The 23,398-nt window shown below is 40.5% G+C and overlaps 1 protein-coding gene across 1 annotated transcript in view; it reads right to left on the reverse strand.

Moving 5' to 3' along the window:
- Positions 1 to 9,290: 9,290 nt before the first annotated feature.
- The window catches only part of LOC138281273 (band 4.1-like protein 4B), a 721,652-nt gene continuing 707,544 nt past the window's right edge, over positions 9,291 to 23,398 (reverse strand). Inside the window, exons 14-16 of the mRNA XM_069219592.1 lie at positions 19,712 to 19,745; positions 16,928 to 16,989; positions 9,291 to 9,572 (exon numbers count right to left, since the gene is read on the reverse strand). Coding sequence (XP_069075693.1) covers positions 9,425 to 9,572; positions 16,928 to 16,989; positions 19,712 to 19,745 — 244 coding nt within the window. The 3' untranslated portion in view covers positions 9,291 to 9,424. The remainder of the gene's footprint in view (positions 9,573 to 16,927; positions 16,990 to 19,711; positions 19,746 to 23,398) is intronic.

A 23,398-nucleotide genomic window follows, 5' to 3' on the forward strand; every position in this document is an offset into this window, starting at 1 on the left:
CCTGGGTCTCCTTCAGGTAAATGAGAGGTGAATTGTGGTTGTTCCCTTGTGTTCCGCATACCCAGGTCTGGACAGACCCATGGCATAGAGGCTCAAGAAAAGACTAGTGCAGCAGCATTGCATCCCACCGACATCCCAGCATGCCCTGGGGCAGCTTTGGCCTGGCATTGAGAGAAGAAATGTAGGCCCGTTTGTCAGTAGCCATATTCGTTACACATAACCTCTGCTGAGTGTAAAGGTTGCTCCCAGTCTCTTGAAGCATGATCAGTCACAGCTCTCGAAGAATGACGAACGAGAATGAAGGGCAATGTGGTGGTGGGGTGTTAATCAGGGAAGTCCTCATATATTCGAGAGGAAGGGCAAGCAGAGGTAGATGGTGGCATATGGCAATAGGCCTGGCGTATTTTTTTCAGTGTACGTTGTAACCTTGCAGATGATGGCTGAAGGCCTATTTTTTTTTAATGTTGCATAGAAAGGCATCTGACAAAACATATTGTGAATAGACCAGATATATTTGTGTGCTTTGTGAGGAACATCCAAAGAGCAAGGAGATCATTTAGAGGTGCCCCATGACATCTTTCATCAGCTCTTATTTGTCCATAAGGAGAGCAACATTTGAGGGGATATTTTCCTTGTTGAGCTTCTGAGTGATCAACAGAATTTGCTCAGGCTGTCTATGTTGTAACTTATAATTACCCTGTTAGAAATGGGGTCTTTTGTTGGCAGTCAGGTTACCCCCCTGTCCAAGCAAGGACCCTCACTCTAGTCAGGGTAAGTCACACACAAGCCAAATTATCCTGTGCCCACCCTCTGGTAGCTTGGCACTGAGCAGTCAGGCTTAACTTAGAAGGCAATGTGTAAAGTATTTGTGCAATAAATCATGCAATAACACAATATAGCACCACAAAAATACACCACACAGTGTTTAGAAAAATATATAATATTTATCTAGATATTTGCAGGTCAAAACGATAAAAGATGCAATAAGAAATTGTAGAGATATCACTGAAAAGTGATATGAAGTGTCTTTAGTCTTTAAAAAGCAAACAAAGTGTCTCTCAAGCACAAAGTACCTGGGTTGGAGAGGAAAATCTCCGCAAAGGGCAACAGAGGAGGAGATACGTGGAAAAATGGTGTGTGCGTTGGTTTCGCCCCTTCACACACGGACTTGCGTCGTTATTTTTCACGCGGGGAAGACGTGCGTCGTTTTCCGGCGCGTGGACAGGTCTCCTCTGTGGGTCGTGGGATTCCCAGATGTCCCGGGGTCTATGCATGGAATCCTGGGCTTGTTATCCAGCTGCGCGTCGTTCCGGTGGGCTGTGCATGGAATTTTCTCCCTCACGACAGGCGTTGTGTCGATTTCCTCTCTGGAAGTCGGGGCGGCGTTGTCCAGACGGGCCGTGCATCGAAGTTCCGGTCGCACCACAGGTGTCGAGTCAATATTTTCCTTGCTGTGGCGAGCGGCGTCTTTCCGGATCGGCGTGCAGTGAATTTTTCACTGCGGAGCAAGCTGAGCGTCGATTTTTTCGGTGCGCAAGGAGTCCAGTTGAAAGATGGAAGTCTTTTTGGTCCTGAGACTTCAGGAAACAGGAGGCAAGCTCTATCCAAGCCCTTGGAGAGCACTTCTGCAGCAAGGCAAGAGTTCAGCAAGGCAGCAGGCCAACAGCAAGGCAGCAGTCCTTTGTAGAAAGCAGTCAGGTGAGTCTTTTGAGCAGCCAGGCAGTTCTTCTTGGCAGGATGCAGGTTCTGGTTTCTTCTCCAGCAAGTGTCTCAGGTGGTAGGGCAGAGGCCCTGTTTTATACCCAAATGTGCCTTTGAAGTGGGGGAGACTTCAAAGAGTGGCTTAGAAGTGCACCAGGTCCCCTTTCAGTTCAATCCTGTCTGCCAGGGTCCCAGTAGGGGGTGTGGCAGTCCTTTGTGTGAGAGCAGGCCCTCCACCCTCCCAGCCCAGGAAGACCCATTCAAAATGCAGATGTATGCAAGTGAGGCTGAGTACCCTGTGTTTGGGGTGTGTCTGAGTGAATGCACAAGGAGCTGTCAACTAAACTCAGCCAGACGTGGATTGTAAGGCACAGAAAGATTTACGTGCAAAGAAATGCTCACTTTCTAAAAGTGGCATTTCTAGAATAGTAATATTAAATCCAACTTCACCAGTCAGCAGGATTTTGTATTACCATTCTGGCCATACTGAATATGACCTTCCTACTCCTTTCAGATCAGCAGCTACCACTTCAATAATGTATGAGGGCAGCCCCAATGTTAGCCTATGAAGGGAGCAGGCCTCACAGTAGTGTAAAAACAAATTTAGGAGTTTTACACTACCAGGACATGTAAACTACACAGGTGCATGTCCTTCCTTATACTCACACAGCACCCTGCTCTACGGGCTACCTAGTGCACACATTAGGGGTGACTTATATGTAAAGAAAGGGGAGGTTTAAGCTTGGCAAGTACTTTTAAAAGCCAAGTCGAAGTGGCAGTGAAACTGCACACACAGGCCTTGCAATGGCAGGCCTGAGACAAGGTAAAGGGGCTACTGGAGTGGGTGGCACAACCAGTGCTGAAGGCCCACTAGTAACATTTAATCTACAGGCCCTAGGCACATACAGTGCACATTTCTAGGGACTTATAAGTAAATTAAATAGTCCAATTGGGTAGGATCCAAAGTTACCATGTATAAAGGGAGAGAGCATATGCACTTTAGCACTGGTTAGCAGTGGTAAAGTGCGCAGAGTCTAAAAGCCAGCAAAAACAGTGTTCAAAAAGTGGAGGGAGGCAGGCAAAAAGTTAGGGGTGACCACCCTAAGGCTGTCAGGTCTAACATACCCTTGTTCAAATTTATATTTGGTTAATTACTTTTCAATTCCAAGAAAGCTTACAAAATTACTGCAGCTGTTTTACTTTTATGATTATTTACCAATTGATAGTAATTCCATCAATCTCACCTCTGTGTTCCACTGAATGGATCCGTGGCTGACCCACAGATGGGTTCAGGTGTAAGGGGACATGGCCACCTAAAAGTCAGCAGTTCCTTGGGCAAGGTTCCACACAAAACATCTTGAGAACCACATTTTCTTTCTTTCAAGAGCTAATAACTGTAAACTCCACTCTCAGATTCTGGTCACCAACTTCATTAATTGCTCCTTCTAGTGGTGGCTTCTATTTAGATACCTCTTCAGGGGGAAAGATCTGCCTTCTGTGGCACCCGGTGATAACAATCAATGCTAGCTTGAAAGGATGAGGAGCAACCCTGCATCATGCATCCTTGTCAGAACGTGTGGTCTCAGTCACAGCTTACACAACCCTCAACTTGCAAGGAAACAACTGCCATTCTTAGAGATCTTTGTTTACTCCACCCCTTAAGGTTCATACAGTTCTAGTAAGAACAAACAATCTGGTAGCCAAGTGTTATGTGAACCCGCAGTGGGTTTTTCAGTCTCACTCTCGGTGTGGTAGCTCATTGGATCTTCACCTGTGCAAAACCTCACCTTCGATCGCTGACTGTAAGTTACGTTCCATGGAAAGACAACGTGCCAGCATACTCCCTAAGCAGGATACTTCCCTCATCAATGGACTACTCCCGGTAGGTGGATTATTTTCAGGATTTGTTTCTGAAATTTGGAGTTCCATGCATGGGCCTATTTACATCATCTCTCCACTCCAGGCTCCCTCAATTTCTGTCTTGGCAGAGAGTCCTCAAAGTAATGAGGATGGATGTGCTATCTTCCCATTGGCCTCAAGGCCCAGTTTGCACAGCCCTCTTTCCTCAGAGCCAAAATATTCTTCTGTGTGCCTGTCATGAGAAGGCTCAGGTGACCCTGGTAGCCCCAGCTTCTCTGAGCAAGTTTTAGTTTCCACCCTTCAATGATCTTCAGCACTAAGTCCTCCTTGATGGCCTCTTCATCCTCCCAAAATCCTCATTCCCGCTAGATTCCAAATTTGCCCACTAAAAGGCAAGGTGTAAGTTACGGTTTACATCTGAACTAACTTTATCTTTGCAAAATCCCAAAGGGATTCCACTCTACATTCCTATAATAAGAATGCTAACTGTTTTCTGTGGTATACTCCTAAAGGTCTCTGCCATCTCTCCTGTGATCCACTTTGCTGTTCTGGAAATAAGGGAGTGTTTTGTGCCAGGCAGGTGCCTACGACGCTTTCAGGTAACCCTGTGGGAATCAGATGCTCTTTCTTGCTCTTCATGTTCTTAGGGGTTTTGATTGATCTAGGCCAAGGGTTCTGTCTTCTCCTGGGATTTTTCCTCAGTTCTTAAGGGTCTGGCGTCAGCTCAGTTAAAGCCCTTAAATTAAGTTCCCCTCTATCGAAAAACATCATATTTCTTTTTTTTAAATGTCAGCCTACAGACTAGGAGAAATTGGGACTAGTTTCTCTTTACGAGCCTTTTCTCAGGTTTCTTCCAGAGAGTCTGTCTTTGTTTTTCTATCTCCTAAACTCTTGCGAAAGGTTGCCACCAAGTTTCATCTTAATCAGATTGTTTAGCCATTTTTTTTCCCATTCCCTTCATCAGATGACAATTGCAAATTACATACTTAGTGACACAGAGGTTTTGATTTATTTGCACCAGGCATCATACTTCTGTTGCTCTGACTTTTTTTTATATAACATTTGGTTCTAGCTTGAAGGGCAATTATCACCTTACACTGTCTCACCATTGAATTCAACCCGGACATACCTATGTTGCAATGTGTGTTTGATACATAATCACTTGCTTGGCACCTTCCTATATACACTGCACCATCAGCCCTGAATATCATCTGTTGTACACTCCAAGGTTACCCATGTATGAAAATTTGAATTGAGATAGGATCACCGAGCTAAATTAAAAAAAGTTTTAGAGGTCGAGTTTTGTTTATCCAGCACTAAATTCATTAAATGTTTAAATCTATGTCTCACTCTAGAGTTGAATGAATGAAAATGCAGGTGTTTTATGGTTAGAAAGATTATGTGTGCTTGACCTGACTGTAGAAGCTTTCAGCCTCGGTTGTAACTGTCTTTGCTAGGTAGTAGAGCATGACAGCCAAAGAGAAAGTTCTAAATGCATGTACTTGCTCTTTGTGCAACACAAAGTCATTCTCTAGCACCAAGAAGTGTAATTCACAGTATCAACCACAGGAATACATTTCCATAAATACTGGGCATTTGATTGGTAGGACCCTCTCAGGTCATGGGAATGCATTTGTCTCAAAGAACTTCCCTGCCTTAATATAGTGTTGAAAATGATTTGTCATTCAATCAAGCATCAATATCCTCATACAGGGGACACATCCTTCAAAAGACAATGACACTGGCCTTCCTTGACAGGAGTTGCTGTGTAGTCCAATGTATTTCAAAGACGGTTCAGCCAAACTCTACAGTAAGTTAATTTCTCCAATCTGAGAGATATCCTTGGCCGCTCCAGCTTTCATTGAGACCACTCCAAACTCGTGCAAGGAATAGGGTCCGAACAAAACAGATAAAGTCCAACTTTCTTTGATGGACTGGTCTTGGGAGACATGGACTCTCACATCCAGGCCATTGAACAACTCCTATGTAAGTGGAAAAAATTATAAAGTGGACAAATCTCTATAAACAGGTTTGCACTGGGAAGTAGCTTTGTGGAACATGTCAGTGCTACATTAGACAATTGAAAAATTATCTGTCCAAGTGGTGTCATGATGAGCATGGTTCTCCTTTTGATACATTATTCCATACAGGAGAGGTAAAAAAAAAAAAAAACTTAGGATCATAGACATCAAGCTTGTCCATCATAGAAAATAGTAGCTGTTTGTACCTGCTCCTACAAGGGCTCTCACGAAGCTGTTCCAACATTTACCAGCAGAGGCATGAAAACAATAGCTTGTAATCGGCTTCATAATCAACTATTCGGACAGCGTTTTACTACTCAGAGAATGCCCAAGCAGCCTGCAAATTATGCTTGGCCACACTTTCTATGGAACCATGTAATGGTAGTGGATGTGTGCACCACAATTATTTCGATTTTACAAACTCAAAGGCTCTCACTTTGTTTTGAAGCATGATTGAATGATACATCAATGTCAAAAGGGTGGGAGTGTCCACAACAACAACAAAATAGGAAAAATTGTAACAGGTTGTGGACCTACCCATGGTAACACCTTCCACATTCAACAGAGGTTAGAGATCATATATGAAGAGAGTACCCAAGGTTATGGGTAAATAACACTTTACTCATCTCAATGAGAAACTTATCAGGATTGTACCAGTCACTGTACCTTTCTACCAATATCTTACTCGTGCTTAGATTCCTTCATGGACTGCTAACACCATTGCTTTATCCGTGTCCTTAGCTCACAGATTACCTAGTTTATTGAACCTTGTACTCACTACTTCCAGGTTAAACGTGTTGTGATCTAATTAGCACACCTATGAATGGCTGTTCTGTAAACAGGTTGAAATAGCCCTAGACTGTAGTGGTTGCTTGGCTACAGTAGTGGGAATTCAGTCTGGTTTGATGTGTGCAGGTGGCTGTTAAATTAGATGCTAGGATGGATATTATGCACACTGTCCTACATAGGGTGGCATGGTTACCATTTTCAGGTAGGCATTAAGTGCACTGTGAATTGAACTACTAGTTTACCATTCCTTTGGTGAGAGTATTTTCTGACATTAAACTGAACCACACCTCAGATTCCACCAACTCACAGTGAAGCTTTCCAGGGTTTAAGTCGGCTGAGGTACCAAGACAGAGCCATGTGTTCACACTAGTTGTTACCACAAGAAGTATTAGTAATGCAGTGCTTGAGGTGTTGCAGTACTCAACACTGATCAAAAGTTCATAGATCACTGTAACTTGGGCAATACAAATATCTTAACATCACAGCCTAAACAAGCACTGGCAAAGCCAAGAGTTATGGATTTTAAGTGTCAACACTTTAAAGCAAAAGAGTTTACTAACATTGTGCACATGAGTTGCATGCACAAACGTTGTTTGTCACGGTATGCTTGCTCTATTGGATTTGTCAATGTTGGGGTAAATGAAACAGGTAAGGATTGCTTTGTTGTATAGAAGCACGTAGAGGAAAAAGGATTGAACATGACAACGTAATGAGTGAGTGTACTTTCAGATTTAAAATAGTCCCTCATGCATTCTAATTCCACCATTTCCTAGAATGACACACAAAATTGCCACTAGCATGAAGAGAGTAGTAGTCCTCTGGGTGGAACCAAACCTCACTCTGTTTATAATTGGAAGCACTGGTAACAGTATGTCCTGCAGAGAACTGCTAGACCAAAAACAATGCACTGCTTCATAAATGAGGGTGCAGCCTAATCTTGATGCAGTGTATTGGGTGGCACTTTATTCTGACTTCTGTTTACTGTTAGGAAGCAATTAAGGGAGTATAAACTAATTGGTGTTGACAAGGCAGGACTCATTGTTACTCATGGTAATTACCTGTGGATATGGGATTATTTGTAGGGCCACTGGAATTATGTGGCAGAGGACCAAATTACGTGGCAGGGTGGATTAAAATATGTGGCAAGAAAAAATAAACAATCCAGAAGAATTCAGCACATTTTAGGATATTTGTCCACATTATTTCTGTTATTTTTACACAAGGTAACACTCTCTGGGAAAATATTTTCTCTTATTGGTAGCCATTTTACACCCACATACAAATACAATACCTTTGCAAATGGTCTTCCAGTGACCAGGGACACGTCACCATGTTTTTAATAACACTTGATCCAATTGAGCTAGACACAATTTTTTGGGTAAAATCTACAGATCATGCAGCATATGATGGATTATTTGGTAAATGCGGCAAATCCATAATAATGTCAAAAACAGTGCAGCATTGTATACGTCCAGTGGCCTTGGTTATTTGAAAGACCATTAACACAAACTGGCAGTCCCTGGCTGTGGGCACCGACACGTTTTTATTTACAAATTAAGACCTGGTCAAATACCTAAATCTTATTCACATGTGCATTTCAGCAATGCGCTCCACCCTTAAGGATCAGCAAACCAATTCACCACCAGACAAGAAACATTTTTGAGAACTCCAAAGCCATTAGAAATCAAACTGCAAGAAACTCACAACTAAAATTAAAAAAAACTCAGAGCAGCAGGATATTTATTTGTACCTAGCACATACAACGAAAATTCAAACAAATGACAAAAGTAAAGCATTTGTAAACCAATATATTTTACAAGAAATATAACATTTTCAAATCCTGCTTTGAAATAAAGGTAAACCCTTCCATTCTTTTAAGACAGTGTATTAAATTCAAATTTCGAACCGATTTAGCATTAAATTATCGTTAACGGACGGTATATCATTTTTAGCATGGCCTAGAAGGTTACCGCTTTAAGACCTGGGTGAATATACAATCTTTTGAAGACTTGCACAACAAATTTAAAATGAGGATGCAATTGCAGCAAGCAAATGATAAAGTTATCAGTTATGCCCACAAGCACAGTTTTGGAAAATGTGCGGGACAACCTTTCCAGTAAGTGCTTATCATAAGAGCACAAAAGAAGGTGACGCACTTCCTGGTTGAGAAGGGTGTACTGTCAAAATCTGGTTTTATGGTTCTCTTGCATTGTGTTTAAAATTATATAGATTTAAAAAAATCAGACATAAAACAAGCACCCACAGCTAAGGCATCATTTAGAACATTTCTGTATTATAGCAGCAAAAAGAACCTTTGGGTCTGCAGTTTTAAGCTTAAACAATCATTAAATTAGCAATAACAGATGCACTGAAGAGGTAAACCCCAAACATTCAAGTGTTCCCTCCCTCGACCCCACAGCCCACCCCACCCCCCTTAATCCTGTGCGGTGTTGGTCATACGAAACATTAGCACGTTTTTAAAAACATTAAAAGATGCACAAATTTCCAGGTTACCGGATCCATTTGCTAAAACAGTCTGAGCAAGTGAACTGCAACTAGAATATTGCAGGTGGATATCCATATTGAACCCCTCAGGCTTCAAAAGAGAGATGTGATTGACCAGCCGCAGTTCCTTTGATACAGTACATAAGTAAGACCCAGCAATGAAACAACGAATTGAGTGAAGTGGTAAACTGCTGTATACTAAAACATACACAGCTAATGCAATGCTTTGTGCCTGGACTCGAAGCTCCTCTTACTACCTTATTAAGAACACAAACTAGAAATTAAATTGATTGTTCTCACGCGACAGCTTAATACACTGAGAGTTTGCTCATCTTGAACAAATTTCTCTATATAAAATTAACATACAAACATAATTTAGTTATTTTCAAGAGTGCATAGAAATATAAACATGGCACTTGCACCAACAGAGAGATGAGCTAAAGCATGACTTTTACATTACATCTTTTCCATGCCATGAAGTAGATGGTGAGTTTATGGAACATGACGAGTATTTTTGATGGTTGATGAACTTAGGGAGAGAGAGTTTTTCAGAGGGTTGTCATGAGTTTATCTTGGTATACCACACTTTGGATCGCTCCTAAATTCTTCTGGTTCTGATCTTGGATATACCGTGTGTTTCTGCCATCACCGCTCGTAACGGGTCTCCACTGCACCCTGTCATCATGAGAAGGAGGCCTGTACCATTTGCACATGGAATGGTTAGTGAGACATGGAGTTAAACAAAAAAACAACTAATGAAACATACATTTCTTATGCAAGGTGTATAATAGCATGCAACGATACCAAACAAGATGCAATGAATATGGATGAAGAAAGGGCTGGATAATTTCATGCGAAGAATTGATTGCATAATTAGGTTTGACTGATGGTTATTAAAAGCACGTAGGTGGAGATTTCGCCTGCATGCTCAAGTGCAACGGAACTCACACAAGAAACAAATGAAGTGGAAGCAAAATGGCAGCAAGCCATGCTAGTAATATGTGCTCAAGCATGCAAGGGTTGAAAACGTGAAAACACTGCTTTTTTCCAAAGCTTGCGAATCTGCAGCGGATAACTGTGTTAGGACGCAATGCAAAGTGCCATAAATTAGTACGGTCGGCCACAATCCAGGTTGTTCAACGCTCCTTCTTAACTACATCTAAATGCATGGGCACAGCAGAACTACTTTGTTAGAATACAAACAACGTAACGCCTCAAGGCCAACTGCAGAACAGCTTTAACCACAAATCCAACACAATGATAAAAGCAGAGCAATCTGTCAAACAATGCACTAGCACTTTCACCATAACTGCTGGATTCCCCATCACCCTGACACCTCCACAGCCGCCCAGCAGCATCAAGAAACCAGCCACCGAACAGCATCTCACCGATTAGTTGAAGGTAAGAAGAATCAATGAGAATTGGAGAGAAATTAAATAAAATGACACTTGCATTACTCAGATGTTCACACTTTCTATTTTATCAGCAGGACTCAGGTTATAATAAAGAAAAAAAAACGTGTCTGAGGCACATACGATTGATCGCTCAACCGCACTATACCCATGACATCATTATGTCCCACCTTTATGTTTACTGTTTGAATATGCAAACAAGGCATACGTCAGTTTAATGCAGAATACTACAAAAGTTCAGTAACATGAATTGGTTCTGAGTGGGACAAAGGTGTTGGTGTAAACTAAAATACCCTTTTGCTGTTTAGGTATTTGGTATGCACAGGTGAATGCCCTTACACACTGCTGAGTACCTTAGTACTTAAAATATGCTGATTATATACCAGATGTGGGTAAGGATAAAACCTTTACCTAAGATGGCAAATTTAGAAAGGTCGTCTCAGTGAAGTTTACAAAACATTTTCAACTTCGCTGCCGCAGTTTTCCAGGGGAAGAATACCTCCCCAATAGAGAGCAGAGTAGTTTACAGGTGTATAACAGCTGGGGGGGGGGGAGGTTGAGAATGTGCAAGGGATTACACAAAGTGAATAGAGAGAAGATGTGCGAAGTGGGGGATCCGATGTCGGTCAGTTGTCACTGGAGATAGTGACGAGGTGTCACTGATTGACACTCGCCCTGGGCGCTTCAGGGCTTAAACCTGAAGCGCCCTGGTCGAAGTCAATCGGTGACGCTTCCCCTCATCACCAAGGGAAAGGGCCTTGAGGCACCTTTGCTAAGCCGAGGAGGTCACGCCCATAGGAGTTGTGACCTCTTCAGCCCAGCAAAGTTCCGCTCAGGCAGCCAGGAGTCTGCGCAAATAGCGCATGTCCCGCTCCTGGCTGACAGATCTCAACATGAAGGGTGTCTATCAGGCTGACCTTTGCTCAGCCTGACCGGCACTCTCCATGAGGGGCAAAAGGTGGGTGGCGTGGCCCCTCCGCCCTAAAGGACGGACTGCGGCTGAAGAAGAAGAGTACTTTAGCTTATTTGAATGGAAATCTAGTTTAGCGCTATCACGTACTCTTGTAAAGGGTTGTCCCTCCATGGGAGTATGAGTCATTTGTAAACTATAGAGCAGACTGAACTGTTTTTGCAGGTTTGGCACAAGATACAGACTTACAGAAATGGGAAGCTAGAGAGGAACATTTAGAATTTAAATGTTTGACTTTTTTCTCAAGTATAAACAGGTATGTTGCATGTTTAATTCAGTCGATTGTTCAGTAAGTGCAGATATCCACAATGTTCACATTTCAGCCTAAGTTAAGTCTGGGTGGAATTCCAATTACACAGGTGTAATCAGAGTAATTTTGGTAATTCTGAGTTACTCTGATTAACATGATTACGCCCGCTAGGGACATTAGGAGTAATTTTGGGGAAAAACATCCTAAAGTGAGAGGACATTTAGTGAGCGCAAAAGGCTGCTATTGTTGCTGTTTATGTTCTGTTGCACTTACTGCTATTTTTGTAGCATAAAATACAACCTTTCATCCATTTTAGACGCAAGGATGCATTTTGTGTTAAGAAACAAGTGCTAAATACTGGGAGTACTTAAGGGGGAAATCCTACACCAAGTGCAAAGCTCGCTATTCAGCTTCTTTTGCATTTAGTACTATTCCTTAATGCAAAATGCATCATCATGTCCATTTTGGGTGGAGACGTCTTTTGACCTCTAAGAAAAAAGCACTATATGTAAAATTACTCTTCTTGCATAATCTTATGGAATTTTTGGTAATTCAGTGTGATTATGCTACACTGAATTACGCAAATTATGCCAATCCCTAATGTTTATACATCTCATGGTCATAGTTAGTTGGACACAACGGAATACCTGGAGGCAGTTCAGTTAGGTAGACTACGGCTTCATTGAAACAGACCACACGCACAATGCAGGCATGATAATATTACAGATGCATTTAAAACCACTCTGCTACACTTTGGTTGTTCAACAGGATAACCACCACATGCCTGCAGGCAATGCTTTTAAAATTAGCCCACATTTTAGAACTGTGCTACACTGATATTGACAACGTCATTTATAGGTGTCCAGTTACAAGTTTACGAGAGCACTATGGCTCCATCGTTTTCAGAGATACAAGAGAAACTTCTGCAAGTTCACACAGTAGCGCTCACCCAGGATAAAGTGGTCATGATTCAGTGTGCAATCACCCTTTCCTCTGTTGCAAGGCTTGATGATGTTTTTTAGTACGAAGGCAGGTATTGCTAGTAAGAACTTGTAAAGGATGGGACTATAACTCTTGGGTAGATGCACTGATTCAGTGCCACTAACTTTAAGTGAGCTAAATGCCATTCAGTGGGATCTTTTGTAGGCACTTGCCTATCAGCAGTATAAGGAAATTAGGTTCTGAACTTTAGTTAGAAAGCAATATTAACGAGGAATAAACAGAGGTAATAAATGCATACTTCACAATGAGGGAGAGTAACTTCAGAGCTCAAGTGTAACATTATACTCAGCAGCTGAGGCACTGTATATCTCCCATAAAAATGAGAAAGATTCTTCCCATTTCTAAATCTCAAAGGGGTCTATAGGTCTATGATTTTTTTTTGGTGGGAGCAGCAGAGGGAACAGTCCGACCATTTAGTACACTTCCGACTTCCATTGTTTTAAGAGAGAATCTGAGCTCCTATCTGTTGTATGGGATGCTTCAAGCATTGGGGACCAGGCCTAGAAAAGCTTTCATATGCTTTATGGGGCATGGGAGGTGTGGACAAATGCGACTGAGGCCTTAAAGCATTAAGGGATATTCTTGCCAAGTCTGCATTTGATTGTGTCCTTTGGCTGGTTAGGTCTGAACGTTTTACTTTTCTAGCACACATTCACCCAGTCTCTATGATTTCGTAATTCAGCTAGTGATTGATAGGAGAGAACTCACTTTTAATTTAATTCCACAGATTTACCCTTGTTAGTTAAAATGAAACATCTGTGTGCTCGCGGACTAAAAGTAGTAAAGTTTTGCGGTATTTCATGGTATAAGATAACCTTAGAATATCTCCAAAAGAAGTATGGCTAACACAAAGATGTCAAGAAAAAGCTGCTTTCACTAATTGCCAATAACCACCTGTTCATCGCTACTGCATGGCTATAAATATACACAAACGAGGTTGAATGTTTTATTTCTCAAGACAATACCTGTGTTTAAAGAAGTTAGGATGAAAAGGGTATGGTGGTAGAGTTGGAAATCCCAAATTTAAGCGTACAATGACAGAAAACTAAAACTATGTTAGGGCCACTTGGTTTCTCAAAGATTTAGAATGAGGTGCAATATTGATAAATAAAGCGTGCCATGACAATGGATGAAGGAACATGTTATTTATCATCTTGAACTAAAAAGCCCACCCAACACACAAATGTAAACATATTACTTGCCTGTAACTAACTATCTTTTGGCTGATAAGAACATTCCCACGCACGCTTCTCCAAGTAGTCTATGCTTCACCAGTCACAGTGACTTTTCCTAATAGCCTTTAACCACGTTTTGAATTACAACCACCTTAGGACATGAAAGGAATGTCAAAGCTGTTCAGGAAAATCTAGGTACGTCATCCTGATTACCTACATAAACCATAAGGCACGAAGATTCTTCATTCATGTGAGTTACTTGCTTGCACACTTCAACAAACTGCTGTAGAATTCAACTCAGTGTATCAACTTTCATGGCAGAACAACCCTATGAGATAGGCATCTGGAATGAGACCACGAGAAACTGCTTTCAGGTCCACACTAACAAATCTATCATCAAAACAGCCACACTGACATCTTGTGAATATAAAAGCGAGGTGGCATTTTGTGCTTAAAACTGCTGTCATGGGAATTGTTCAGATAAAAACAGCAGCTGATGCAATTGGTCTTTTGGAATTCCAACCTCTGTTTTATTTGAACCTATTTTCAACAGAAAATTACAGTCTGGATAATTTTAAACCTTTTGTGAACTTCTATTCATACAAAAGATTACAAGGGAGTATTTCTGAAATCTCTTCCTATAACCCGATATACTACCTGGTCACACTACTGAGGTACGCTAACCCCGTCCGAGAACACTGCATTATTATTTTAACCTAGAACACGCACTGCAAAAGGTAGTGCATCTGGTCTTCTTCATAAACATTTGCCATATGCATAAAATGACAAAATGCACAAAATATGACAGTAAATGAGTTACTCACTAGCCAAGCCACACCAGCCTTGCATAATGCTGCAAATTCTCCAAGAGTATTACTTCGTTAACACCAGTTTAACACGGAATCCAACAATCAACAACTAAAAGATGACTAGTTAATAAGTGCAAAGGGACTGTCACTGCTTAGCACCTGGTAAGCTTTTTTTTCCCTGTAACTTTCGACCATTTTAGCAAGAAATACATTTCTAGTTTAAACCAGGAGTCAATTGTGGATAATGTGGTAACACCATTAAAATAAGTTTTTTTTTTAAGGAAACATAATCAAATAATCCAATGGTCCTTTTTAAATGCCAACTTTAACATGGCAAACTGAAATCCATTACCACATTATCTGTGATTACAGCAATATGCACAAACCAACTTACTTTTCTAGCGAAATGAGATAGGGAAACAAACGTTTGTGTCAAACAAGCGTCTTGAGAAAATTTAGGAGGAAAGTAGAAATTCGCAAAGACGAACGGTTTGTGCCAATGAAGGCCACCTCCCCAAGGTCAAATGATCAAGGCATGGAGTTCTCAATTCTTTCGTACACTGAAATATTATCAGATGTGACGTATTTAAAAAGAAAAACATGCTATCTTGAAACAGTCCCATCACGCATCATTAATTGTCATACGGGTGTTACTGCTGCCTCGCCATCACTATCACAACATTTAAAACGTCATTAAAAAGAGGACAGATAATAGAACTGAAGGTTCAGATACACATGTCATTTTTCATCTCAAATGATGGTATAAATCCTTATGATTTCCAAGACTGCTTTTTGCTTAGGTCCCTCGTTCCTGAACCAAGTGACATAAACATGCAAATATCTTGCTGGTGATGCGGTTTATATACCACAATGAGAAAACCAAACAATTTATAATAAAGCAGCATTTATTTAGGAATCGTAATTGTCCAGAATTAATTTTATTCCACTTTGTAGCCACTGCTGCAATTTCCTCTAGATTTAAACAAGTATATGACTGAGGTGGGCCACATCTCCCAATCCCATTTTTCCTCCAATTTAGTTTTGCTCAAATATGAGCAAGACTAATGGATACTGTTTTGTGTGCATCTTTTCTATTTTAGTATATTGTTTTCCCACACCCGGTGTTCAAATTAATGTATAAAGGACGCTGTTTAGAGTATGAGGTTAAAGTGTTGGGCCAACCTATTTTCTGCTGACTGCACCAATGAAAACCACCACCAGATGCAAATTAAGTGGTCGAGTAACAAAGGTGACTGACTACTGTTTTTACAGGGAGTATTAGTCTTTCATCTCTTACTTTCGGAGATGTGAGTAAAGAGGAGTGTACGTCCATCAGGATGAACTATCTGCAAACCTGATTTCCTTTTGTAATACACCCTATATGCCCTGTACTATGTTAATGGATATGTACCTAGATTTTGCTCGTTAATAAGATAATCAAACCCTTAAAGAACACACTTTGAGATGAATAGTACGTGGTTGCTAATCCTTGTTCAATGTATGACAGCACCCATTCACGATTGAAGGGGGAATCTGGTTGTTTTATGAATGGAGGAAAGAAAAGCTGACTTTATAAGAAACCAAAATCAACTATTTTAGCTTCCATTAATAACTGCCCCAAATATTTTGTTAAACATTCTCTTAGAAACATACACAGTAAGCTCAGCACTTCTCCATAACTGTCTTGTATTTGGCACCTATAGAGCGCATAGGTGCCATGGGACATCCCAGCGCTATATATATATGTACTACACATCGCACAGCGGTGACAATGTTAAACTATGTCCACAGACAAATTATAGTCTGTGGACTCAGTTTAAGTTCAACTCCTTTCTTGAGTAGGTCATTTCTCTCAATGGTTTAGAGATTAACATTGATCAAAAGTTGATCATGTATGACTACAAGTGAGTAACGTATGTGGTGTCTCAATTAGTTTTCAGTAGAAAATTGACTGACGTGTTAAGTAAAAGAAGTGCCTTTTACTTCCTTTCACACTGTGGCTAAATTAGCTATTTGAGTTTTAATGGGCGTACAAACATTTTTGTGTTTTCATATGAAACATTTGGGTCACTTCACAAAAATAAGGAATCCACTTGTTCCTCCTGGTTAGTTATTGCCTGGTCTGTTGTGGTAACTATCCATCATAGGACATCCCTGGAACGCCCAAAAGGGCAATACGCAAATCATGGAGGGCAAGGTTCCACTTAAACAAACACCTAAAGGATCTCATTGTTGAAGGCATTCTTAGTTGTACCAGTAATACGTTTTCACAAAGCCAGCACCCTAAAAGTATATAAATGTCATGCAGCTGGGCAAATACAAAATTGAACCCAGTTATGCAACGCTTCCATAATTACATTTGAGTGGATTTTTGTCTGGTAGAAACTTAACCTCTAATATGCCCTGTACAGAATATCGAGTACAATAGCTTACCTTGTATTTATGGGAGTATGAGGGTGCCAATGTGCTTGACTCTGCTGCATATTAGAAACGTACTGTGAACGAAAAAACATAGTTCATGATTGTGTTGCTCATCTGATAATTATTTAGCTTATTTGCATAGCAAATAGACATCTACTATTTAGTCTAAGCCCAGTACGTCTTCAAAAAACGTTTGCACATATAAGAATTTTAAATTACGTCACCAGATTGATACTTCCCTCTTTGGCATATTGATAATGTATTAAGTGCCGATTTACTGAACCACAAAGCTTTCTGTTGGACTGCTTCTTCAATAGCTGCTGGCCCAAAGTTACAGATAAGAGCCCTGCACTACCACAGACATTCTTGTAAACTCACAGGCATTTCAGTAACTAAAAACATGTTTGGCAAATGCATGTGGTGCCGCCAGGTTGAACCTGACTCGACTCCTATAGGCCCATCAGGTTTGTGACTAGTCAGTACGTCAAGCCAGCCTTCTCCGTTTTTCAAAACTGATAAAATAACTGAACTTTGAAAGAAAACCACAATTTTTCAGACATCAGGTATAAATGCCCGACATGGAGTATACAATTGCATACACAAATATGAAATAAAGCAAGACTAGATTCCGTTTCATTTAACCAGGCTGCGATGGAATGGCTCTTGCTGAGTGCTCGATATCGTTAACAGGCTAGGAGCCTGAATCCCATCCACACTGCTCCATTTTAAGTATGATACGGGGAGAGGGACAACATCGTGCTGGGCACATCCTGGGCACCCAGCTGCCAAAGCAAAATGCAGCAAGCTATAGTACACAAGAGTGGGTTCAAGGATAAGCTTAAGGGGGCCACGTCTGCTGTGCCTCTCATGCATTATCACAAAGTCTGAGCACAATTCAAATATTTGCACGGAGACGGCCTACACCCTCGTGCAAATTTCAGTTTCTGCAGCCTCTTAGCAATAAAGAAGGTCTGTGAGCTGGGAAAAGTATAAAAGATAAAGACTATGCCATTTGGGTGTCTTGGTAATGGGGCTTGTTGCCAAGTTGTATCCATCAACGTACCTATGTTGTCATGGACTGAGGAAAAACATTTGTGTTGTGCTATGAACATACGTGAATTTAGTGTTCTGGTCATACATTCTAAGCCACTGAGATAGCATTTCGGCTAAGAATAGAATTTCCTGCATGCCTTTACTGACTATTACAGCCCCAGCCTTATAACTTCTATCCACCCAACAGATTTGATACTCGTAGTTCAAACTAAACTTTGAAAGTTTGTTTCAAATACAAAGCAGTGGAAATGCATTTATTAATGTTAACTGAATGTTAGAATTTTGCCCCATGAGGTCTTCTATTTTTCATAAGGTAAAGAAAAAGGCGAGGCAAAAAATATTAAGCAACAATGCACACATTATCAGTATAAAAGGACTAAAACATGTGGACGACAACTATCTTAGTCACCTTTTAAAACAGACCTATAAAGAGATTTTTCACAATTTTCTTTTCACCAGTGCTTTGTCGCCAGGGCATTTCTTAAGAAAAGAAAGTTGGGAATATTTGCAAAAAATGAGTCAGGACAGGCTATCCTTTATTTTCTATAGCTAACCACCTTTTATTTCCAGATTGATTTTTTGCATTCTTTGGAATAATGAAAGTAATAGATATATTGAAGCCAAGGACGCCCCCCTTGAATCCCAGAGTTCATATTGTTATGTTCATCATCATCATCATATAACTTTATTTCGGCTATAAGCCATAAAAGTAGAAAATACAAAACATTTACATGGTCAGAGGGCGTATCAATTAACAATTTTAAGGATATAAAAATAACAAAAAGTTTTTACAATGCCCTGAAAGGTATAAAAATATTAAATCATCAAAATTGGCTCTAGTCAATTTAAAAGTTATCAAACTAAATAAATATAATCTAAAACCAGATGAATAAGAAACACGTGATATAAAAATTCTCTGTTTCATATCTCCCCTGTATTCTATAGGTACCTTGTCGCAGAGGCACCAAATTTTATCATTTATCTCAATTATCTAGTATAAAGGGTGAAAATTCTGTGATTTGTTTTAAGAACCCTAGAAGAATAGTGGGGTCATAAATTTGTAAGAAACAGGCAAATCATCATTGTTCTTTAAATCTAAAAATCGAGGCCATTGAAATTTTAACTTCATCCGATAAAACCTGGTATATAAAATGTATATAATCTAAAACCAGTGTGTTAAAAATACATGTTTATAGTAATTCTCTTGTTCTTATGGCCCATGCACTTCGTAAATATCCCGCTACAGAAAAGACTATTTTATCACTTGTGTCAGTTGTTAAAAATCGTAATGCTGTATTCCATTCCCTTATCCCAACTGCCCTACACAATGGGGCAATCCACTTTTTCCTAGGTACCAGATATCTTGGACAAAAAAACATAAAGTGCGCGAGTGACTCTTTTGTCTTTTGACAATGGTGGCAGTATATTGAATTAGAGTCCTCCGATCTCCATTGTGCTGTAAATGTATTGTTATGTTCATTCTATAGTTTGTGAAGATCTGGAATTCAAGTTTATGTAAACTCCCAAAAGGATGACTACTTATTGGTTAGCAGGGGCCAGGGGCACACAAACAAAACACTCTGACCAACCCTTGTCATTAAAGGTTCATTAAGCCATTACTTTACTAGCATAACTTTCAAGAAACTTTATGCCACCCACATTTCATAAACAAATGTGCAACTGTAAACAAAAAACAAAACAAAAGAGCATGCTACTCACGTGTAATTGTAATTATTTCCTTACCTGGTAGTTATGAATGTCTGGATTGTTTTTAGCACTACAAAAAAAGTAAAAAAGCAATGTTCAAAACAATTATTAGTACACCTATACAGCTAGACAAACATATTCACTTTGGAAGATTAGAAAAATAAGCAACTGCCTATGTACTTCTAAATTAGAATTAATTCTCTCTCTCTCTCTCTCTCTCTCTCTCTCTCTCTCTCTATCTCTCTCTCTATCTATATATATATATATATCTTGCACAGTGATGAGGTTCAGCTCACCATTCAGTTACACTCTAGAACAAAATCACAGCATCATTCATTTTGCATAGACATATCCAACAGCCACTGTTCCATTGTATCAAATTTATTCAGTGATATGCTTCACCCCCCCAAGGAAATTTTGAAGCGTTTCGGCTAACGCATTACACTGGACTCTTCCCCCCAGTGCACACAAACACCTCAAATACATCATTAGTCGTATGTCTATTGCTACGACTATACATATAGGAGACATTAGTGCCGCCATCGTGTTATGTGCAAATGATACAATCTGCAGTTTAAACACACAGGTTCCCCAAGATAGTTTGCGCAATGCAGTTCTTTCAGCCTACACTTGATCTAAAATATCTAAATACAAAGATGTCCACAGAAAATTCCAATATTCAATTTGAATAACTCACTTATAGTCCAGCAGTAAAGTGACATATGCATAAAAATCTTGACATTTCTACAAACATTCGATAAAGTGACATATGCATATAGATCTTAACATTTCTACAACATCCTATTTTTGATTGATCACAATATAGCCACAATTTATGGCTTAAGGATTAGGACATCCTGCCCCTCATTAGTTCTTTATCTATCGCCACAGCTATATACATTGGAGACATGGGTTCCACCACCTTAGAGTGCAAAAACATTTGATTGACAGTCTTATACATCCAGATTCCCTAAAAAAGTTTACATATTGAAATCTGTGCAGCATAAATTTGAGTCTGGTATATAAAGTGACATGTACGTCCACTGGAGGTACCTACATTTGATTTTAACAAGGTGCATGTACCTTGGCAAAAAAGTGACAAGTGCACAGGAATCCTCACATTGTACAGACATTATGTTCTTGGTTAGTCACAGTATTGCCACACTTCTTAAATTAAAACATCCTGTTTTTATTGATCCCATCCCAAATAAAAATTTAAAATCCATGTTTTCCTTGCCTGTTAGTCCTTCTCTTTATCCCATGGCCATATTTGCACATAGTATGTGATACAAATGCGACCAATGTGTCTCATAACCGGCATATGGAGATGTCAGAACCACAGTTTTCTTAGATGATATCACATAGCCCTTGTCAAATATACCCGCTTCAAGTGACACGTGCTGTGCAAAGTACAGTAAGTGCAAAATGGCTGAATTATCCATATGTGCAAATGTAAATCAAATAAAGGTGACCTGTGCCACACAACTAATATTTCCAAATCTCATATTTCTATCAATAACCTATTTAATGTGATCATAAGGATCAAGAAATTATTAGATTAAAGGACCACTTATTCAAATTGAGTGCCATATATTTCAAAGAGGCTTCGTGTCTTACCTACATATGGCTCATATCTGAGAGATGTGTAAAGCCTCATGCATTGCATAGCACTTTATCTTGTCTACCCATATGTTTAAATGATAGTGTTATTCACTATTTACAGGGCTATTTACCTCATGTTTTGGTGAGAACAACTTTGTCTATTTCACAGTGCATCTTTTAACTACTATCTGGCGTCATCCTATAAAAAATTAACATCCCAAAAATAAAAAGAACCCCACAAGTGTTTGTGAGACCTAACATTTAAACCACATAACAAGCATCAATCGTCTTAACTCCTATTTCATATCCAAAGTATATACTCCACTAACATGACACCTGGAGGACATCCTACATAGGTCATACATCATTACATTTACAAGTAGAACAATTCCCTCAAATGGAAACGATGGAACTGTGCCTCAGAGTGGTGTAATGTCCCTTAAGTGAGACCTTTCGGCACCCTCTATAAATGCACATTTAATTCTGCATCCAAATGTTGTCCCATTGGCTTTTCTGATCGCAATGTTAAAATCATTTTAGATTCCATTCTTCTTAATTCCAATGTTCTGTCTCTCATCCAGCTTAATTTGTTTAATACCATAAAATGTCAGACTAATACAGTCCCCTTCGTGAACATCCCAAAAATGCTTTGCTAGTGGAGAAGATCTATTTCGATTTTTAATGGCTCTGAAATGTTGCAGGAATCTGATCTTTAGTTTATGGATGGTACTACCCACATATTTTTTTCGACAACCACATGGGATAATGTAAATTACAAAATCAGTTTCACAGGCGATTCTATCTGTAATGGGACAGATCCTCCCCTCAAATGTCTCAGGCTTGCATATGTATAGATTTTACAATGGCCGCACCCCCAAAACCCTAAACTTTTTCGTCAGTCGTGATGTTTTCTCTTGTTTCACAAATAGACTCTTAGTTAACAAATCTCCCAATGGACTAGCTTCCGATATGTAATCTGGGGATGTTGGCCAATCTTAGTTTTTATATGTTGATCTTGTTGCAACACATGACAGTTACAATTTACAGTGTCTTTAAGTGCTTGATGCGGACAAGTAAATTCCGAAAAGTCTGGGTTGAGAGATCTCATCATCCATCTAGAGTGCTGCATCCCTCTGCAAGATATCTCACTATTTTTGACTTTTCTTAGCCTGTCAAGTCCTTCTTTTGACCCATTTTGCCAAAGGAAAGGAAGTTGCCTAATAATTATGCACACCTGATATAGGGTGGTGATGTCATTAGACCACACCCCTTCTCATTACAGAGATGCACATCACCTAATATGCTTAATTGGTAGTAGGCTTTCGAGCCTATACAGCTTGGAGTAAGACAACATGCATAAAGAGGATGATGTGGTCAAAATACTCATTTGCCTAATAATTCTGCACTCCCTGTATAGTCATCAAACCATGCCCCTTCCTTCTCCCAACATCCCATGTAGAGGTTTGCATATGTCTGCGTAAATGATGCCCCCATCGCCGCACCCTGTTTTTCAAGATAATAATCATTGTTGAATAAGAAAATATAGGGGGTCATTCTGACCCCGGCGGTCCAGGGTTGGCGGGAGCACCGCCAACAGGCTGGCGGTGCCCCGCAGGGCATTCTGACCGTGGCGGTTTGGCCGCGGTCAGAAGTGGAAAACCGGCGGTCTCCCGCCGGTTTTCCGCTGCCCAAAAGAATCCTCCATGGCGGCGCAGCTCGCTGCGCCGCCATGGCCCCTGCAGTGCCCAGGCCAATGTCATGGGCACTGCAGGGGCCCCCGTAAGAGGGCCCCACTTTGAATTTCACTGTCTGCATTGCACACAGTGAAATTCGCGACGGGTGCAACTGCACCCGTCGCACCTTCCCACTCCGCCGGCTCCATTCAGAGCCGGCGTCCTCGTGGGAGGTTGTTTTCCACTGGGCTGGCGGGCGGCCTTTTGGCGGTCGCCCGCCAGCCCAGTGGAAAACCCAGAATCACCGCAGCGGTCTGACGACCGCGGTGCGGTGTTCTGGCGGGGGTACTTTGGCGGGCGGCCTCCGCCGCCCGCCAAGGTAAGAATCACCCCCATAGTGTGTTAAGCTGAATGATAGCATAGTCATCAACATTTCTGTGTGCTGTGC

This window comes from Pleurodeles waltl, chromosome 2_2 (genome assembly GCF_031143425.1).
Source record: "Pleurodeles waltl isolate 20211129_DDA chromosome 2_2, aPleWal1.hap1.20221129, whole genome shotgun sequence".
In the NCBI taxonomy this organism is placed as follows: Eukaryota; Metazoa; Chordata; class Amphibia; order Caudata; family Salamandridae; genus Pleurodeles; species Pleurodeles waltl.